At 37.7% G+C, this 19,627-nt stretch overlaps 1 protein-coding gene across 10 annotated transcripts in view; it reads right to left on the bottom strand.

Annotated features, from left to right (window-relative positions):
- SPAG9 (sperm associated antigen 9) overlaps nucleotides 1–19,627 on the bottom strand; it is a 100,473-nt gene that overhangs the window by 33,656 nt on the left and 47,190 nt on the right. For 4 of the 10 annotated variants that reach the window (XM_040497130.1, XM_040497129.1, XM_040497120.1 and 1 more), the window contains 8 exons: nucleotides 14,693–14,900; nucleotides 14,074–14,173; nucleotides 8,526–8,647; nucleotides 3,720–3,731; nucleotides 2,458–2,472; nucleotides 1,928–1,985; nucleotides 769–921; nucleotides 282–333 (listed from right to left, as the gene is read on the bottom strand). In XM_040497130.1, the coding sequence (XP_040353064.1) occupies nucleotides 282–333; nucleotides 769–921; nucleotides 1,928–1,985; nucleotides 2,458–2,472; nucleotides 3,720–3,731; nucleotides 8,526–8,647; nucleotides 14,074–14,173; nucleotides 14,693–14,900 (720 nt within the window). The remainder of the gene's footprint in view (nucleotides 1–281; nucleotides 334–768; nucleotides 922–1,927; nucleotides 1,986–2,457; nucleotides 2,473–3,719; nucleotides 3,732–8,525; nucleotides 8,648–14,073; nucleotides 14,174–14,692; nucleotides 14,901–19,627) is intronic. The other 6 variants (XM_040497121.1, XM_040497125.1, XM_040497122.1 and 3 more) reach the window with 3 other exon arrangements.

Genomic DNA, 19,627 nt, shown 5'->3' with positions numbered 1-19,627 from the left:
AGCATGCACACGCAGGTACAAGCCAGCAGGGGAGGGGCAGAGAGAGAGGGAGAGGGAAGATCCCAAGCAGGCTCCATGCTGTCAGCGCTAAGCCAGATGGGGGGCTCGATCTGACAAACTGTGAGATCATGACCTGAGCTGAACTGAGTCGGGCGCTTAACCTACTGAGCCACCCAGATGCCCCCCGACTTTCTTTTTATAATGCTATATCTAAAGATTAACAAGATTTTCTCGAAATACCAAAATGTGGTAAGAAAAACAGTCCAAGATTGTAAACCTACATCATCATCGTCTTTTGCTTTTTGTCGTGCATCTTCAGCTTCTGCGCGAGCTCTAGGGGAAAAACGGAACATGTTATTTGAGTTGCACTCATCTTTTCAAGGAATAAAAGAGTAGGTCACAAATGTTAATCAACACTAAGTGATTATCTGTCTCTTTCCAGAGTATTTAGCTGCTTTCACTTAGGGCAACACTGATGTAGCACTGTTCTCAGGGAAAAAACCGGTGTCGAAGAAAGCGGGGTGAAGGAAAATAATGACTATTGCTAATTTCCTTACTAGCAAATTTTAGAATGGTTCTACTAACTTTTTTTCACACCATGACAGACCCAGAATGTGATCGTGGTATCACGGGGTGAGAGGAGGCGCAGGCTCACGGCACAGCGGCCTTTTCCCAGGCAGCTGGTACCCGTCGCGGGGTGACGCCTGGGCCCCTCTGTGGTACACCAGCAAAGACAGGTGGGTTCAGAAGATTCCAGAGAAAACTTACTTCCTAAGCTCTTCCTCCAGCTCCTTGTTCTTTTCCTCCAGCTTCAGTTTGGCCTGTTTCACAGCCTCCAGCTCCCCTTGTAGCACATCTTTCTCACAGGTCAGCTCATCCACCTTTGCTATCAAATCATTCTTCACTACATTCAGAGCATTTCTAAGAAACACGTATTTCGAGTGTATCATTACAAATAAATACTCTTTCTGTCTTTCAGCTTATTCTCTTACAGACTCAAGTAATTATACAACCCAAGCTGAATAATTGAATACTTAGAGATATTCCATGTGGTGCCATTTGTAAATAAAGATTAAAAAACACAGAGCAACCATCTAAGTTTTTACTCTTCTCACTTATTGAAGAATACACGGATAAAGCAAGGCAGATCACCAACTAATGAAAATGACAGAATTAACTAAGATTAAATTTTTACAAAACGGCATCATCCATACGGGTACTGTTGTTAAGTTCTGAAAAAAAATATTATCTAATCAATAAAGTAAGGTTTATCCTTGAATTTACCTTTAATAATTGATGAGGGAAAAAAGTCTAAAGAAAAAAAAAAACTGGAAGAAAATCTAACATATAGATCTTTTGGATACAGGTAGGTATAGTGCCTCTAACTGCATTCTATTTTGGATATACCTGGGTGTTCCCAAGATGCTCTGACATAGCAAATTAACAAAGGGCCACGGTCTGCTTTGCCACATGACTCAGAACCTGTCTGAGCCCAATATGTCTGAGGGCCTAAGACCCCCAAAATTATACCTGAAAACCTCCAATTATGGAGGAGAGCTCTGAAAAGGTGGCCTGGGTATACATCGAAACATGTATGCAGAAATAAAGACACCCCAGAGGAAAAAGGTAAGAAAATAGGCATTCCAAAGGAAGGAGCAAAAAAAGCATAGGACATATGCAGAAGGTTGAGAGAAAGGCATGCACACTTGTAGAATGGAAAGGAGATGAAAAATATTTCTGCAAAAACCAGAGCAAACAAAACATATCCATCAGTGAAAGTAAGTCCCATCAACCATTTCAAAAGGGGAACGAGATAGGGTAGCGAGCCTGCAGTTGCATGCTGTGTTAATTTGAACAAGGGTCACTGACTCAGATGAGAAACTTCAGTATCTTGTGCTCCTTGTTAAAATTTTGGATATATACTTACTTGGTTTCCAACAGTTGTGTATTTTCTAATATAAGATTCTCAACTTCACGACCCATTCCTACCAAAACAATAAAATAAGAACTCTCAAAACACATTATCAAAAATTACATAAACTTGTATTATAGTAAACTATAGGCTCAAATTTTAATTTATAAATTTTACCTGTCCTTTAGTAACCTTATTTTGTCTATAATTTTATTTGATATATCTACTTGTGTAGGTTATAAAATCATAATTATCGATCATAAAACAAAGCTAAAGATTTTGTTAGCCAATTCTTTATAACTGTTAGTCTATATTTTGTTTCTCATAGATAGTATTTCAAAATGATTAAGACTTTTCTGCCAAATATTCTAAAAAGTAGCAGTACTTAGAGAAAAAAAAAGAGTAAGCATTAATACAGATCAAAAATCATTTCCAAATCACTGCTGATATTGTAGGCTTTTGCCTAAAAATTAGGTCTTACTAAGAGAGAACTGGCAGAAACAAGGCCAAAGAAAGACAGAACCCCAATGCAGATGAAACCTTACCAAAGAAATTATGGTCTTAAAGCCCATGCATTCCATGTAAAGCAAAAACAAAGAACAAGAAATGTTTTATGTAAGGAAACAGCATGAAAAAAGATTATTAATCTGTAAAGTTTTATGCATGATATGAAATACATCTGGAATCACAGTGTTATGATTTAATGCATAATGATGTGCAAAAGACAGAAATTAAGATGATTTCCTTCATTTATAAGGATGCTCTTTGATATGTTTTACCAATTCTTTTACACAATGAAAATGGATTAGAATGAAAACCCCACATCAATAATATAAAGTTTCCCTCCAAGTGCCACCTCTGAAATGATAATGTTCAGTTATTACTTTACAGAATCCTGTTTAATAATTTAACGAGGACTGTAAGGTCGGCAGATAGAGCATTCAATGCAAGATCCAATGCAATGATCTTTAGGGAGAAGAAAGTTATTTAATTTGCTAATTATAAGAAACTGAAGAAATAAAACAACACACTAGGGGATGTATCTCAAAAAGTTACCAAATCAAAAAAGCAAAACAAAGCAAAACAAAAGACCCATCACTCACTTAACCCAGCTAATGCTGGAAAATACACATTCAGCAGAAGAAGTAATATTCACACAACCCAGCAAAACAGAAGGGAAATATCCTAAGGAAATATTTCTAAAGAAAACTACATAAGGAAAAGGAATTGTTTTTTCTTTAAATAATTTTTTTAAGGGTAGTATTTCTAATGGCTTAAAGATTATTTAAAACAAAACCAACTTAGGAATGCTAAAAATTCAATGCTTACATATACGGAACTCATATTTTGTCTATTATAATTATCTCAAATACTCTCAAAGATCAGGGTACTTCTACCATGAAGAATTAAATATCAGAAACAGTAGCTTATTTAATCATCTATATATTCTTCAAAAAGTGAAAATAAAGACAAACTAAAAAAGTTTCCAGATTCCAATTCCAAAATGAATTTTGGCAAGATACTGCTGAAATATGTGCTTTAAACACTAATGTTAACTTCCAATAAAGCTTTACAGTCAGAAGAAATAGGGTTTAGATTGGTTGAAAAAAGCTTATGTAATGACTGTGTTTGCTATAAACTCTCAAGCATGTAGGGAGATAAGCATAAAAGCTGAAAATATATGGAAGGCAAAAAAAAAAAAATTGTTGAGCAGAAAAAAATGATGAGAAAGCATTACATGAGGATAGCAGCCAAGAACACCTAGCTTAAAAAGCAGTAATATTAAAGTATTTAAAAGCATACACACCAGAATATTCCCCTGGGTAAGCAGCCCAAGAGAAAAATGAATGAGAATCACAATTAGATTGTTTTTAGAAATCAAGATCTATGCTCATTTGTGACAAAATGAGAGAAAGGAGACAATAAAATTTAAAAGATGTAGAGAAACCAACCATTAGCTGAACACAATGTAAATATTATAAATAAGAAAAAATCTTGAAATATGTACCATATGGGAATCATATCTGATAATGTAGTTTCTAAAGTTTACACATTCTCAGGAAGAGTTCTCTCAAAATCTAGTGTATAAATTTAATATGTGGTCAATAGGATTGTGCAAAATTTTCATTTTGAAATGTACTGATAAAAACTAACTCCTAACTATAAGAAAAACATAACTTGAAGTGGCCCCATTTCTATTCAAGGCTTCAACCAAACATAAACGTAGATCTAACATATTTGCCAACTTTATCTATTAAAAAACAAGCAAACAACTGCCTGGCAGTTTTGTAAATCACAGAAGTCTCCCTTGGATGTTAGCACCAATCCTCAAGCTACGTCCATAGCTGGGCCTCCAAATGATCTGTTAATCCCTTGAGAAAGTATGCACAATTTTGTGTACCTATACATGCATTTTCCCAAAAGTACACTGCTTTCTTACAAATTCTCCCATAAAGGAGTTCTAATTCTAAAAGGTGAAAGAATCACAGATTTAGAGGTGAAATAAAACTAACAGAACTACGTAGCAATCCATTCACTAAACTGCTGTGCTGTGTGCTAAAGACTCACTAGTGAGCAAAGGACAGAGTTGTCTTGGCCACACAGAGCTTAGAGCCCCAGGGAAAGGAGTATGTATACAATTATAGTAAAGAACAAAGTGTGGCACATGGAAGAAAGTGAGGTCCATGAGAATACATTTCACGGACAATGGAGCTTTAACTAGGGGATCAAAGCAGAATTCCAACAAGAGGATATGCAAGGGGATATAGAAAGACATAGATATATAGATTTTTTTTTTTTTTTTTAAAGAAAGGGAGTAAACAAGCTTTGGTGATTGGTTCTCAAGGAAGCAGGAGAGATCCTGAATGGAGAACTGAGTGGACATTGAGCTCATTCATTCACTGAGACAGTACACTCTGGGGTGGGAATAGCCTTGAGGAACAGGACAACGAATGATGAACTGAGCTTTAGGCACATCAAGTGTAAAGCCCTATAAATCATCTTAGAGGTGTCTTGTGGGCTGCCTGGAAGTAATAGCCTGGGGCTCTAGAAAAAGATCTTAGAAGGAGATAAAAACTGTGGAGCACTTTTCTGTGAAAGCCAAGAAACAAGAGCAAGTAAGATTTCACAAAGAAGCATGCCTGGGGCACTGATATCTGAAAGGTGGGGAGAGAAGAGGATCCTGTAAAGAAGACTGAAAAAGAAAAGAGGCAGGAAAGAATGCAGGAAAGTCTGTTATCACAGAAACTCAGCAAAGATGGTGTTAAAGACAAATGCTACCTGAGAAGTCATATGAAAGAATGCAGATGGAACCAGAAGGAACCGCTGGATATAGCAAACAAGAAGGCTGTTTCAGGCAAGGAGAGTGCAGGGAAGAATGTCCACACAGACTGCAGGAGAAGAGGTGCGAGTGGGAAAAGGGAGATGCTGCCAATTTAAAGCAGCTACACATTCAAAAAGTCCGCTTTGTTCACTGATGTATCACAAGCATCTGGGAGATACCTCGCTGATACTGCTGCATAAAGCAGAAATGCAAAGAAAGTGAGTGATTGGGTGGAAAAGTGCTGAAGGTATAGGGTCAGAAGAGGGCAGTACTTTGATTTTTAAGCGGAAAAGATCTGAACATGCTTAAATGAGAATAGAAGAAGTAAAGACAGTAAAGTTGAAAATATAGAAGGTAACAAGAGAAAGAAAATCCCAAGAGTAGGATGTATGATTTCCAAGTTCTAGAAAGTGGCCATAGAGAATACATGACTAAAGTGAATAGAAAAAGAACTGATGAAAATAAAGTCAAAGGATAAGGACAAACGGGGGTAGGGGGAGGTGCCCCTTTTAAATTAAAATCAGAAAAAAATATTCTAAATGCTGAGTATAGGCATAATGATTGCGAAAATTTATATCCTTGAACAAGAAAAGAGTTCTACAATAATATAGTAATTAAGAAAATGAATAATGAATCACAGAAATGGACTATGTACTTATTTATCAACCCAAGTCAATTAAAGAACTTTGGGAAACAATTTTGTTAGTTTCACTATCTTCCATTTAGTATTACACTTCAATTGCTATCACAGAACTGTACAGAAGAGAAGCCAGGGAACACATGTATGACTTGGAAATTTCATTTACCATCTTTGACCACAAGGTATTCATGTAAGCATGAGTCACTACACTTAAGGTAATAGAGTAAAATCTTCTAATCTGGAACATTCTAGAGAAAAATATATCGCTATCTGAAAAAGGGAAAAGACACTAGTTTACAGTCTATTTCTTATTTTCAAAGTAGAAAGGAAACCAGAGTTATCAGGATTTTGCTGTTAACCTATTCATTATGCTTAATTTTCTGACTTAAAGAGTGGAAGCTTTCATCTGATTTAAAAGACCACAATTACCTCTAAATACTATGTGGCTTCTTAACTCTTTACAAAAAGTTAAGTTTGGAACTACCAACCTCAAAAATTATATTATTCAATATTGGATTATGAAGTAATAAAGAGTATACATTAAAAAAGCCCTTCATTCATGGGGCACCTGGGTGGCTCAGTCGGTTAAGCATCTGACTCTTGATTTCACCTCAAGTCATGATCTCACTGTTAGTGAGTTGGAGCCCTGCATCAGGCTCTGCGCTGCCTGCATGGAGCCTGCTTGGGTTCCTCTCTCCCTCTCTCTCTGCCCTTCCTCTGCTTCCTCATTTTCTCTCTTTCTCTCTCTCTCAAAATAAATGAATAAACTTAAAAAAAAAAAAAAGTGCTTCACTCTGGTTAAATACAAAGAGCAGCATGAAAGAATTTTGGGGGGTATATTGATTCTGCTGGTGATTATAAATTGTGCCCATTTGTCAAAACTCAAAAAATTCACCATAAAGAGTGAATCTTACTGTATATTATAAACACTTAAAAACTCTTCTTTCTAACATTTTTTGCATATACCCTTCAATTTTGCCAGGGACTCAGTTTCCTAAACAGAACTTTTTATGCATAATTAAATGTTAACTAAAGTTACAGCGTAAATTTAAATGTTAAAAAATGGAATGTTCCTTAAGAATTAATCTTTAGCCCTCCTTGAGAAATGCAAACTCATTCAACTGCTTCCAATCTTTTACTTAGACTTTAACAGTGGAAGTCTATGACTAACTGAGAATAGTTTTATTTATGATAAACTTTCAATCTCCCTTGTGAAATAGACTGTGAGCTCCATTTAGACACAACTTACACTTCCTTCAAAAAATACTTCAAACTTTTGAGGACATAATGGTAATCAATAAATTTAACACAAATTAACACAAGCAATCCCATTCCATATTCACAAGAACTAACAAAGAGCACCTTTTGAGAACACTATATAGTCTTTATTATAATTACACTAATAGATACAAAAACTTTTTTAGAGACCAGTATCTATTCCAAAGGCATAGGTTTTTAATACGGTAAGATTTTCAATTTCTGTAAGGTTTTAAATTATAAGAAGGGTACATCAAAGCTAACTGACATTAAGTCAGAATCTCATAATTATCATTAAAAGAAACTTTATAGATCACCTAGAGCAGGAGTCTACACATTCTTTATGTAAAGGGTCAGATGGTGACTCTTTTGTCTTTGTAAGCCATATGATCTCTGTTACAGACTACTGAACTGCTGTTGGGTCCAAAGCAACTACACATAATAAACAAACAAATGATAGTGGCTGTGTTCTAATAAAGTTTTATTCATACACACAGGAGAGGAGCTGGATTTGGGTCAGTGAGCCACAGCTGGCTCAATCTTTGAACAAGAATCCAGTTCCTTCATTTCATAGTTAAGAAACTAAGATTGGGAGAGGATAAGCCATTTGGCAAAGGTCACCAGATAAGTACTGAAAGAGCTAAATGCAGTATTCTTTTCAAACCAGGTGTTCTTCAACAACACAAATTCAAAACTGATTACATCCCATAAAGCTAAAACAGAATATTCTGTGTAATCTCAGAAAAAAAACAAGTATTATATATTCTTACTTAATTAAAGTCAACAGAATTTAAGGAAATCTACTTAAGGGGCACCTGAGTGGCTGTCAGTTGAGCACCCGGCTTCGGCTCAGGTCATGATCTTGTGGTTTGTGAGTTCGAGCACCACATCAGGCTTGCTGCTGTCAGCACAGAGCCTGATTTGGATCCTCTGGCCCCCTCTCGCTGCCCCTCCCCCACCTGCACTCTCCCCAAAAACAGTAAATATTAAAAAAAAAAAAAAAAAAAAGAAAAAAGAAAAGAAATGTACTTAAGCCAGGAACTATCAGTCTATACACATACACACACACACACACACACACACACACACACACACCCCACTGTGCTCCTTATGTGTAATATTGTTCTTGGAATATAGCACAGACTCAATAAAATGTGCTATGTGAATTTCAAAATACAAATTTAAATGCAATTCAATTTGAGAGACATCCACATGCAAAGATGCTTTCATTTAAAATTTTCATAATCTCAAAGAATACTTTCCTATTAATTACCTGAAAGTGCAATCACTGTGTGCTACTGAACTGTTGAGGACATTTTAAAGTAATGTTCAATTAAATCATTTAAAATCTATTTTTAAAACAGTATGATACTTCTTCAGATAAGCTATCATACCTAGTAAATCCGCTCCTTCATCCACATCTCCAATTAGGCCTGAGCCAGCTGAAGACAGTTCTTCAAAGAGAGATTCTGTATTGCGATCAAAAGCTTTGTTCTCTATGCCTTTGGTGGGAGTGCTATGCAACAAAAACAACACAAACAAATCAACAAATGTTACAAAGACGCTGTCAACAGTGTAAAATGAATACAATAGGCAAGTAATTGCCTATTAAATTTATATTTAATACAAAACATAATTTCAAAAGATTTCTGAAAGGTTTCCTAAGAAATTCTCACCAAATTTCACAGATACAATGACTGAAGAGGGGTGCCTGGGTGGCTCAGTCAGTTGAGTGTCTGACTTTAATTTCAGCTCGGGATCTCACAGTCGTGGGATCAAGGCCCACGCTGGGCTCTGTGCTGATAGCATGGAGCCTGCTTGGGATTCTCTCTCTCCCTCTGTACGCCCCCCCACGCCCCCCCCCCAAACAGCATTCTCTCTCTCTCTCAAAATAAATAAATAAACATTTATAACAAAAGAAAACAAAAGAACAAAACAAAAATACAGGATGAAAATACAGAATGACAGCCAACAGAGCACTGTTCTGCGTGGCATCTGGCACTGTATAAGCGCCTTACCAAGAATGCCTTACTGAATCCTTGCACCTACTCTATAAAGGAGGCGCTATCATCCCAATTTTATAGAAGAGGAAACAAAAGAGATTTAGGAACTTGCCAAGATTGTCCAGCAAATGAGAGAAAGAGGCAGGATTCAAACCTAGACAGTCAGGTTTCAGAATGCATGATGTTAACTACCGTGTTATATGTTATCTGGGTATAACTTGGCATGGCCGTTTTATTTTTCTTTTAAGGGAAATTACAGAATCTATTAAAATTTATAATATAAATACCCACTGACCCAAAAAGCCAATGTCTAAAAAATCATAAAAAAACCCTGTCATAAGAAGGAAATTACAAATGTAAAAGGATGATCAGAGTAGCATTCCTATAGTAGCTAAAATTGAAATGACCTAACTGATCATTAACAGGACAGAGGTAAGTTATGGATATACATAAAAGTTAAAGACTTTTAACTTTATAGTTAAAAACATCAAAGTAGAGCTTTACAAACTAAAGAAGCCCATTATATAGAGGTGCTTTTTGTTTTTGTTTTTTTAAAGCAAGTTACAAAACAGTGTATATATAAGCCCTTTATTGCAGGAATATGGAAGGAAATGGGGAAATGTTTGTGTGTGCACTAACATTATCCTGCACAGGATTTCTAGTTAAACTTGGTGGACTAGACATAGTAATTTGTCACCCAATAGGACATAGAAAATAGATAAAGAAATTGCAGCAGACGAAATGTGAACAAAATTCTGTTAAGATAGAAAACAGGCCAGTAACAGAAACTGATTTGACAGACCAGGAAAATCTGATAAGCCACTGGGGTTTAGGGAGGATTGAACACAGCACGTTGCCAGAACCTCTGAGAAGCCCAGGAATTGAAGGAACCAGCAATCTATAGACAGGTGCATGCAAGGGGGAGCCTAAAACAGAAGGATGGGACAAAAGCACAAGAAACCCTATGACAGTGAGGTCCAATCCTCCGTAACAGTGACACCTCCCCCCCCCCCCGCCCCTAGAGAACTCTTGCTTTTGGCTCAGGTCCTGATCTCAAGGTCATGAGATTGAGCCCCATGTCGGCATGGAGTCTGCTTAAGATTCTCTCTCCGTCTCTCTGCCCCCGCCCTGCTACTAACCTAAGCCTAAGCAAACAAAACAAAATCCCACTAGGGTTTTACTGAGTCCAGAAAAAACAAAGTTGTAAAAGAAAGTAAACGTAATCAATATATTCTGTGGCTAAGCTGTGATCAGTATTTATATAGTCATGATGATTTAAATAATGAATGTTAATTTAACAAACACAGAGACAGAATTATATTGGGAGGATGAAAGGAAGGATGGTGATTTAAGGAGCTATCCTTGTCATCTTTCACTGTAAAGCCAACAGCTAGTATCAGCGTTTTTAAAATCTGGTTCCTTGGGGCACCTGGGTGGCTCAGTCAGTTAAGCATCCGACTTCAGCTCACGTCATGAACTCACTGTTCATGGGTTCAAGCCCCATTTCGGGCTCTGTGCTGACAGCTCAGAGCCTGGAGCCTGCTTCAGATTCTGTGTCTCCCTCTCTCTCTGTTCCTCCCCTGCTCTCACTCTCTGTCTCTGTCTCTCTCTGTCAATAAATAAATAAATAAATAAAGATTTAAAAAAAAATTTTAATTACAAAAATAAAATAAAATCAGGTTCCTCATTTGATCCACAGAACACAGAAAGTGATTTGAGTGACTGTTGTCTCCATTCTAGATGCACAGGAGTGTAGCTAATTCATTAGCACAAGGGATGCCCTGGGGCATTAGGACTTAATTTTCTCACAGAATCTCAGCTGAGAAACAGAAGGAGCAAGGAAGAGAACCATAAGGATGTGATTCCGATACCTGAAGAAAAATGGCAAAAGAGAACTAAGACGTGGCTGCCGCCACACCACAGCCTCAGCTGTGCCGAAGCCCAAGTTCTCCATGGACAACCTGTGAAGGCCGCTCTGGTGAGGTCAATTGGGGCTCAACATGCTGGGGGAGAGTTGAGCTCAACATTGACCTGCCCCACAAGAAGGTTGGTATCAATTCCGAGCACAGCATGGACACTCGCTGGAGACCCTGGGAAAACAGGCAAAGCTGTTTCCCACCTCGGCCCCAAGTAGCAAGGGCCTGGATCCCTGCTCCCAGGACGGACCAAAGGGGGCATGACGCTGATCCCTCTCCTGCCTTCTAGACAGACCTGGGGCCTGGCAGTCCTGCCCAGCAAGGGGAGTTCCTACAGAGAGCCTTCCTCGCCCTGTTCGTTTCCCCAGAAAAGTTGAGCCACTTTTGTTGGGGCAGGGGGTGGGGGGTGGGAGGAGAGAAAAAGATAAAGAAGAAGAGAGAGACACTGCCTACTGGGAATGGGAATGAGGGGTGGGCAGGGGCAAGGGACTACTACTGCCCTTCAAATTTTGTATTATTACCACTTGACCTTAATACTGCATACATGTATGAGTCTAATAAAACTATTTTTAACTTTTACAGAGGTTCAGAATGACAAAAGCACACAAGTGCTTATAAGCAGCAGCATCTCCTAGGCTTAGGAGAGGACAAATAAAAAGCAAATTTCACTTTTTACACTCTGCATTGTTTACACCTTTAAATAAACAGTAAGGAAAAGATGTTTTTGGGAATGCAAGCTGGTGCAGCCACTCTGGAAAACAGTATGGAGGTGCCTCAAAAAAAACTAAAAATAGAACTACCCTGCGACCCAGCAATTGCACTACTAGGCATCTATCCAAGGGATACAGGTGTGCTGTTTCGAAGGGACACATGCACCCCCATGTTTGTAGCAGTACTACCAACAATAGCCAAAGTATGGAAAGAGCCCAAATGTCCATCGATGGATGAATGGATAAAGAAGATGTGGTATATACATACAATGGAGTATTACTCGGCAATCAAAAAGAATGAAATCTTGCCATTTGCAACTATGTGGATGGAACTGGAGGGTATTATGCTGAGTGAAATTAGTCAGTCAGAGAAAGACAAAAATCGTATGACTTCACTCATATAAGGACTTTAAGAGAAAAAACAGATGAACATAAGGGAAGGGAAACAAAAATAATATAAAAACAGGGAGGGGGACAAAACAGAAGAGACTCATAAATATGGAGAACAAACTGAGGGTTATTACAGGGGTTGTGGGAGGGGGGATGGGCTAAATGGATAAGGGACACTAAGGAACCTACTCCTGAAATCATTGTTGCACTATATGCTAATTTGGATGTAAATTTTAAAAAATAAAAAATTAAATTAAAAAAAGAAAAGAAAAGATGTTTTCACAGGACACAGCCTTTGAAATCAGAGAGTCTTAGATTGAATGCCAGCTCCACTTGCTAACTTGGTAATCTTGGGCAAGTTACTATACAATTCTGAGCTTCCTTGACTGTTAAATGGGGATAAAGATATTTACTTCATAAGGTTGCAATTAAAACTATATTAAATGAGGAGCACCTGGGTGGCTCAGTTGGTTGAGCGTCCAACTTTGGCTTAGTCATGATCTCACGGCTTGTGAGTTTGAGCCCCGCATCAGGCGTTGTGCTGAACGGAGCAGAGCCTGCTTGGGATTCTTGCTCTCTCTCAAAATAAATAAACTATATATATATATATATATATATATATATAAAACATATTATATAAATATATATATTTATATATGTTTACATATATAAATACATATATATATAAAATATTAAATGAGGATAATGACAATACCACCTAACATTTTATTAAAGTAGGCCCTTTGCCAATGATTTAACATACATTTACTTCTCACAATCATCTTAAGTATTATCAGAATTCTTTCCTTTTTTTTTTTTTTTTAATTTTTTAATGTTTATTTACTTTTGAGAGAAAGAGAGAGACAGAGGCGTGAGTTGGCGAGGGGCAGAGAGAGGGAAACATAGAATTTGAAGCAGGCTCCAGGCTCTGAGCTGTCAGCACAGAGCCCGACACAGGGCTCGAGTTCATGGACGGCTGGAATTCATGGACTGCTAGATCATGACCTGAGCTGAAGTCAGATGCTTAACCAACTGAGCCACCCAGGCACCCCAGAATTCTCTTTTATAGGATGAAAAAATATATCTCAGATTCAAATCCAAGGCAGTATTTGAACCCACATGGTCTTACTCTAGGTTCATGCTTTTAACCATGACTGCAGTGATCAATCAATGGTAATTTTACAGTCATTATTATTAAAGGATAAATGTTATGGATGATCAATCAATGGTAATTTTATAGTCATTATTATTAAAGGATAAATGTTATGGATGAAATTAGGAGAAGGGAAGTAGCTCCTGTGTGACATTCTTGAACATCCATATGCTTTAGACAACCTTGATTAAGATTTAGATGACACATAACAGTTCTCTTGCCACCACTAAACAGCCTCCCCATGTAAAATGAGACTGATTTCTTCCAATAATGATAGCATTACAGTTTAGGGGGTGGGGGGAGTCGTTTTTGTTTTTGAGTAGGCTCCAACGCCCAGCACGGGGCTTGAACTCACGACCCTAAGATCAAGAGCCATATGCTCCACCAATTGAGCCAGCCAGGCACCCTGAAATCATTTTTTAAGGGGGTACATAATCGTTTTCCTGATCTGGGGGAAGGAACAAAGTTTGCTCAAATTGTTACTTCCCCTACTCCTGTTTCTGTTTCCTCAAATTCCAGAAAGTATTGGTTACACCTTGGCTGTCTTTTTCCCCTGTCCTTCCGTATGTTTCTAACCCCTGATGCTGCAATGGCAACATTTCACAAAATATTTAAACCATTTCAAAAGTGGAAACTGGAATGTAATACCAACATTTCTTCAGCAAAACATCTGAATGCATTTTTTCTGCCCAGAGACCAGAGAACAACAGTATGCTTCTGGGAGAGGGGAAAAGGAAGGATAAGATGTCTTAATTTAACATTTACGGTACCTTGAGCCTTTATATCCACTGAGATCTTTGTCCATATCCAACTCAGGAGTGGATTCAATGATTGCTTGAACTTCTGACTTCTCTTCATTTTCAGCAGAACCTTAGGAAAAGGACAAGATGACATAAATAATGCATATATCACATACTGCCCCTAATATAAAAATCCTGTTGCTTTAATGGTTGTAAATTCATCATTTCAACACAAAAAAATTTTAAGGAGTGGGTTCTAGGAAACATGGGGTTAGACAACATGTCATATATTCAATTAACAGTCAATATCAGAAACCGGTTTGTTTTGGGTTTCTTGGGACACAGTCCATTGCATCCCAGGCCAGAACGCCTTGTTTTTGTTTTTTACTAACTAAGGAGTGAAACACAGAGAAATTAAAGATGAAGACTTATGATCTAAGGCCAGGGGCAGAAAAAGACTGTTCTCCTGCGTTTCAGGCTCCCCAAACCCAGCTGTCCAAAATTTTATTTGATCATCACCTCTTTTCAGCTTATTTACAATTGAAGATAATTTTATAACTCTGAAGCAGTAACACTCCTAAAATGTATCTTTTCATACCCACATGATCTTTTCCAGAAAGTAACTGAGGTAAGAACTGAGGTCACTTACCTGTCGATACATTTCTAGTTTCTTGAGCTACCTGTACTTCAATATGCTTGCTTATCTCTGACTTATTTGGTGTATCTGCAGCCTTCACAAATCCTTCATTATCTTCCTTTAAGGGAGTATCCGTAGGAATTACTGCCACATCTGACGCAGCTGTTGATGCTGGAGTGGTAGCTTTAGATCCTCCTTGGCTAACATCAGAAAGTTCATCCTACAAAATAAAAAGAATTATGGTAAAATCTTTAAATGATTCATTTACTTTAAACCGTTTTCTTAAATGGGTTAAGGAAAAGACTTACAGAGAGAAAATTCTATTAAAAAATCAGTAACAGTCACTGACTGAAGGGCACCCAGGTGGCTCAGTTGGTTAAGCATCCAACTTGGGCTCAGGTCATGATCTCACAGTTTGTGAGCTGGAGCCTTGTGTCGGGCTTTGTGCTGACAGCTCAGAGCCTGGAGCCTGCTTTGGATCCTGTGTCTCCCTCTTTCTTTGACCTCCCCTGCACACCCCGTCTCTCTCTCTCAAAAATAAATAAACATTAAAGAAAAAAAAAAAAGACTTAGTGAAGTGCTTACACATACTAAGTATTTAAAGTGTTAGCAATTATTACAATTTATAACAATACACTCTGCACAACTCTGAGAGTTCTGAAACACATGGCCTAAGGCAAAAGTATAAATAAACGTAACTTAAAAAATTAAATTATGCTATGGTGGGGGATGATCTTTAGTGACTTTTATTTCTCCCTTTAAAATGCTATCCTTTTTAACTATTAAAGAACATTGTTAAAAACTAACAATATACCAGGCAAAATTAAAGCATACTCTAAGCTTTGTATTACACCATCTGAGAGATTTAGGTTGGTTTTGGTGCTGAGAAGTCAGAGTGTGCTCAAATTCAAATTTAAAACTCTACCCAAGTATAAGAAAGCATTTTTGTCATACGGTCAACTACTGGTGCTATGGTGGACAGAAATTACAATGAAAGCAATCACACTTGGAGAACTTTATCACCAAAACTCTTAGCTTTACAACATTAAAACATTTTCACCTTCATTATCATCTCCTAATATTAATTTGCTATCATGAATTTTGATGTAGTACAAATTTCACTACCAAGAGTGGCTGGACAAATATAAAACCAATTACCAGATGAGAATATAGATTTACGTAAACTGTATTTGCTGTGGCAAATCAAGAGCTCTTTATCCAGAAGATGTGGTGTATATATACAATGGAATATTATTCAGCCATAAAAAAATAATTAAATCTTGCCATTTGTGACAACATGGATGGAGCTAGAGAATATTATGCTAAGTGAAATAAGCCAGTCAAAGAAAGACAAATACCATATGATTTCAGTCATATGTGGAATTTAAGAAACAAATGAACAAGGTGGTGAGGGGGAAACAAACTGAAAACCAGACACTTCACTATCCTGAACAAAAACATGGGTCGCAGAGGGGAGGTGGGTGGAGGGATGGGTGAAATAGATGAAGGGGATCAATGAGTATACTCATCTTGATGGGCACTGAGGAGTATATGGAACTGTTGAGCCACTTTCTTATACACCTGAAACTACTATAACACTGTCAGTCTCAAATACAACACTGAAACTAAATATTTATAAATAACTGACATTATATGACTGAATATATATATATACATATATGTGTGTGTGTGTGTGTGTGTGTATATATATATATATATATATATATATATATATATATATAAACTGAATAAATAACTGAAATTAAAGTTTAAAAAAAGTTCTTTATCCCTTCCACAGTGTCCTGCCCTCAACTCTTCATCCCTATCCCAGGCTCTGAGGGTTGTTGTTATTTTTTTCCCCTGATTTTTGTTTGTAAATGATGAGAGACGTAAAACATCACAGAATGTGAATGCCACTCCAGCATGAGTTACCCATTTAAGAGTCTGAGTATCGTGGCTCTATTGGTGGGCTTGAGCTCTAACACATGGTTAAAACCCAAGTGTTTGCCAATGACGTTCATCCCAGAAAATGCGTGCTATTCTCCACATTTATTTATTTTTGAAAGACAGAGAGACACAGAGTGTGAGTGGGGGAGGGGCGGGGGGGGGGGGTACGACACAGAATCCGAAGCAGGCTCCAGGCTGAGCTGTCAGCACAGTTTGCGGGGCTCAAACCCACAAACCATGAGATCATGACCTGAGTTGAAGTTGGATGCTTAACCGACAGAGCCACCCAAGCGCCCCTACATATATATACTTCTAAAGAAAGAGTGTACATATGACATAATTTGTAACAGCAAAAAACTGCAAACAACTTAAATGCTTCAAAACAGATTAAGCAAATTACACCATATCCATATAAGAGACTAATATGCAGCAATTAAAAACTGTGTTGTAGAAGGGTACTTCCTGAAATGGAAAATTTTCAAAATATTTTGTAAATGAGACTGGGAATTGAAAGAATTCAGTGCAGGGGTGCCTGGGAGGCTCAGCCCGTTAACCATCTGATTCTCGATTTTGGCTCAGGTCATGATCTCACGGTTATACGATTGAGTCCCTCAGCAAGGAGACTGCTTGAGATCCTCTCTCTCCCTCTGTGTCCCTCCACCACTCACGTGCACACATGTGCACACGCACACTCTCTCTCTCTCTTTCAAAAACCAAAACAGAACAATTCAGTACAGTATGAGCAATTTAAAAAAATATGGCTAGAAAAAGCTCTGTTACAACAATGATTTTGATAGTGGTTGCGACTGGGTAGTTGGATAATGAGTGATTTTTGCTTTTCCTTTTGCCCTTGTTGGCATATATATATGTATATACACACACACATATATGCATATACATGTAAGTAGAAAAAATTACAAAACTTAGAATATAAATCTATATATGTAGTCTCAAACTTCTAGCTATATAAAGTGGCTACAGATAACAGGTAAAAAAACTTTTTACTGCTTTTAATATTTCTCAGTTTCTAAATTTTTTAACGGTAGGCACGCATTACTATCATAAAAAGGAAAAAAGTAAATTAAGTTTAAAATCAATTTGAATTGGGGCGCCTGGGTGGCTCAGTCGATTGAGCATCTGACTTTGGCTGAGGTCATGATCTCGTGGTCTGTGAGTTTGAGCCCCGCGTCGGGCTCTGTGCTGACAGCTCAGAGCCTGGAGCCTGCTTCAGCTTCTGTGTCTCCCTCTCTCTGCTCCCCCCCGCCCCCCATGCTCTGTCTCTCTCTGTCAAAAAACAAACAAACAAACAAAAAAAAAAACATTAAAAATTTTTTTTAAAAAATAAAATAAATTTGAATTAGTATAACTAGATGGAAGTTATCTTTCACTTTGGAAGAAAGTTTTGAGAAAACCATTCATACTACTAATGAATTGGGAGCTATCCATTCATTACTGCCTTGTAAGTTTAAGATAACTGCTTATCTGTCACCTGAAGTGCAACACTAAATAACCACATGCTGATAAAATTAGCTATAATGTGGAGAGCCTGGGTGGCTCAGTCTGTTAAAGGTCCAACTCTTGGTTTTGACTCTGGACATGATGCCACAGTTCATGAGATGGAGCCCTGGGTCAGCAAGAGTCGGATTTAACTTAAACAAGTGAGCCACCCAGGCACCCCACAAAGAAAATGTTTTATATTTGTCATGGGCTATCCAAATAACATGAGGTTTTTTTTATCTGTAACTTACTTCCCTTTTATACTTTTACCATATAAAAATATTTTACACTCATTAAAATAGCTCACTGTGTGGGCTGTACTTCTGGATCTCAGGGACACAGCATGAGAGCTGAGGAGGGAAAAGCTGTGAATTTCAGGGGACAGTTTTCAAAAGTGGCATTTCTTGTTGGTCCCCCAAGCAGTGGTGACATAAAGCTCCTGAGATTAGTAAAAGCACTGACAGGAAAAGTATCTGCTACAGTGTTTGCTTGGAGGCACCATATTCTTTTAAAGAAAAAAATTTTTTTAATGTTTATTTTTGAGACAGAGGAAGACAGAGCACAAGTGGGGGTTGGGGCAGAGAGAGAGGGAGACACAGAATCTGAAACAGGCTCCAGGCTCTGAGCTGTCAGCACAGAGACTGATGCGGGGCTTGAACTCACGAACCGTGAGATCATGACCTGACCCGAAGTCGGACGCTTAACCGACTGAGCCACCCAGGCACCCCTGGAGGCACAATATTCTTACACTGCACCTACTACAAAAGAAATTATGAAATTCTGTCACTAACAATGCCTCCAACTAAGATACAGTGAAGAAAGACAAGCCTAAATATTAACCTGTTAAAAGATAAAACATCACTTTTGGTCAACAGTAGGTTCATAAGATAGCATATGCAAAATGAGAGAAAATTCTTATTAGAACCTAATGGAAACTGGGAGCATTTATATAAATTATTCAATATAAAGTTGTTACAGGGGAGTTGCATGCTATTATTTGACATTCAGTCTGTGACTTGTGGAGACTTCCAATTCCTATTTTATACCAGTCATTTGCCAAGTTGTACTGTTTTAGCTAATGGTCTTTTTTTTTTTTTTAAGTGTTTATTTAAATTCCAGTGAGTTAATATACAGTGTAATATTAGTTTCAGGTGTAGAATATAGTGATTCAACACTTCCATACATCACCGAGTGCTCATCACAACAAGTGTACCCCTTAATCCCCATCACCTATTTAACCTACCCACCTCCCTTCTGGGAACCATCAAGTTTGTTCTTTTTTTCCCCCTTTGCTCATTTGTTTTGTTTTCTAAATTCCACATATGAGTGAAATCATATGGTATTTGTCTTTCTCTGACTGACTTGTTTTGTTTAGAATTATACACTCTAGCTCCATCCATGTCTTTGCAAATGGCAAGATTCATTCTTTTTTATGGATGAGTACTATTCCAGTGTGTGTGTGTGTGTGTGTGTGTGTGTGTGTGTGTGTGTGTGTGTGTGTGT

The sequence above is a fragment of the Herpailurus yagouaroundi genome, unplaced genomic scaffold, assembly GCF_014898765.1.
Source record: "Herpailurus yagouaroundi ecotype Mexico unplaced genomic scaffold, PumYag 189, whole genome shotgun sequence".
NCBI classification, from domain to species: Eukaryota; Metazoa; Chordata; class Mammalia; order Carnivora; family Felidae; genus Herpailurus; species Herpailurus yagouaroundi.
Note: the sequence above shows the minus strand (reverse complement) of the source record. Positions and strands in the feature narration are given on the sequence as shown.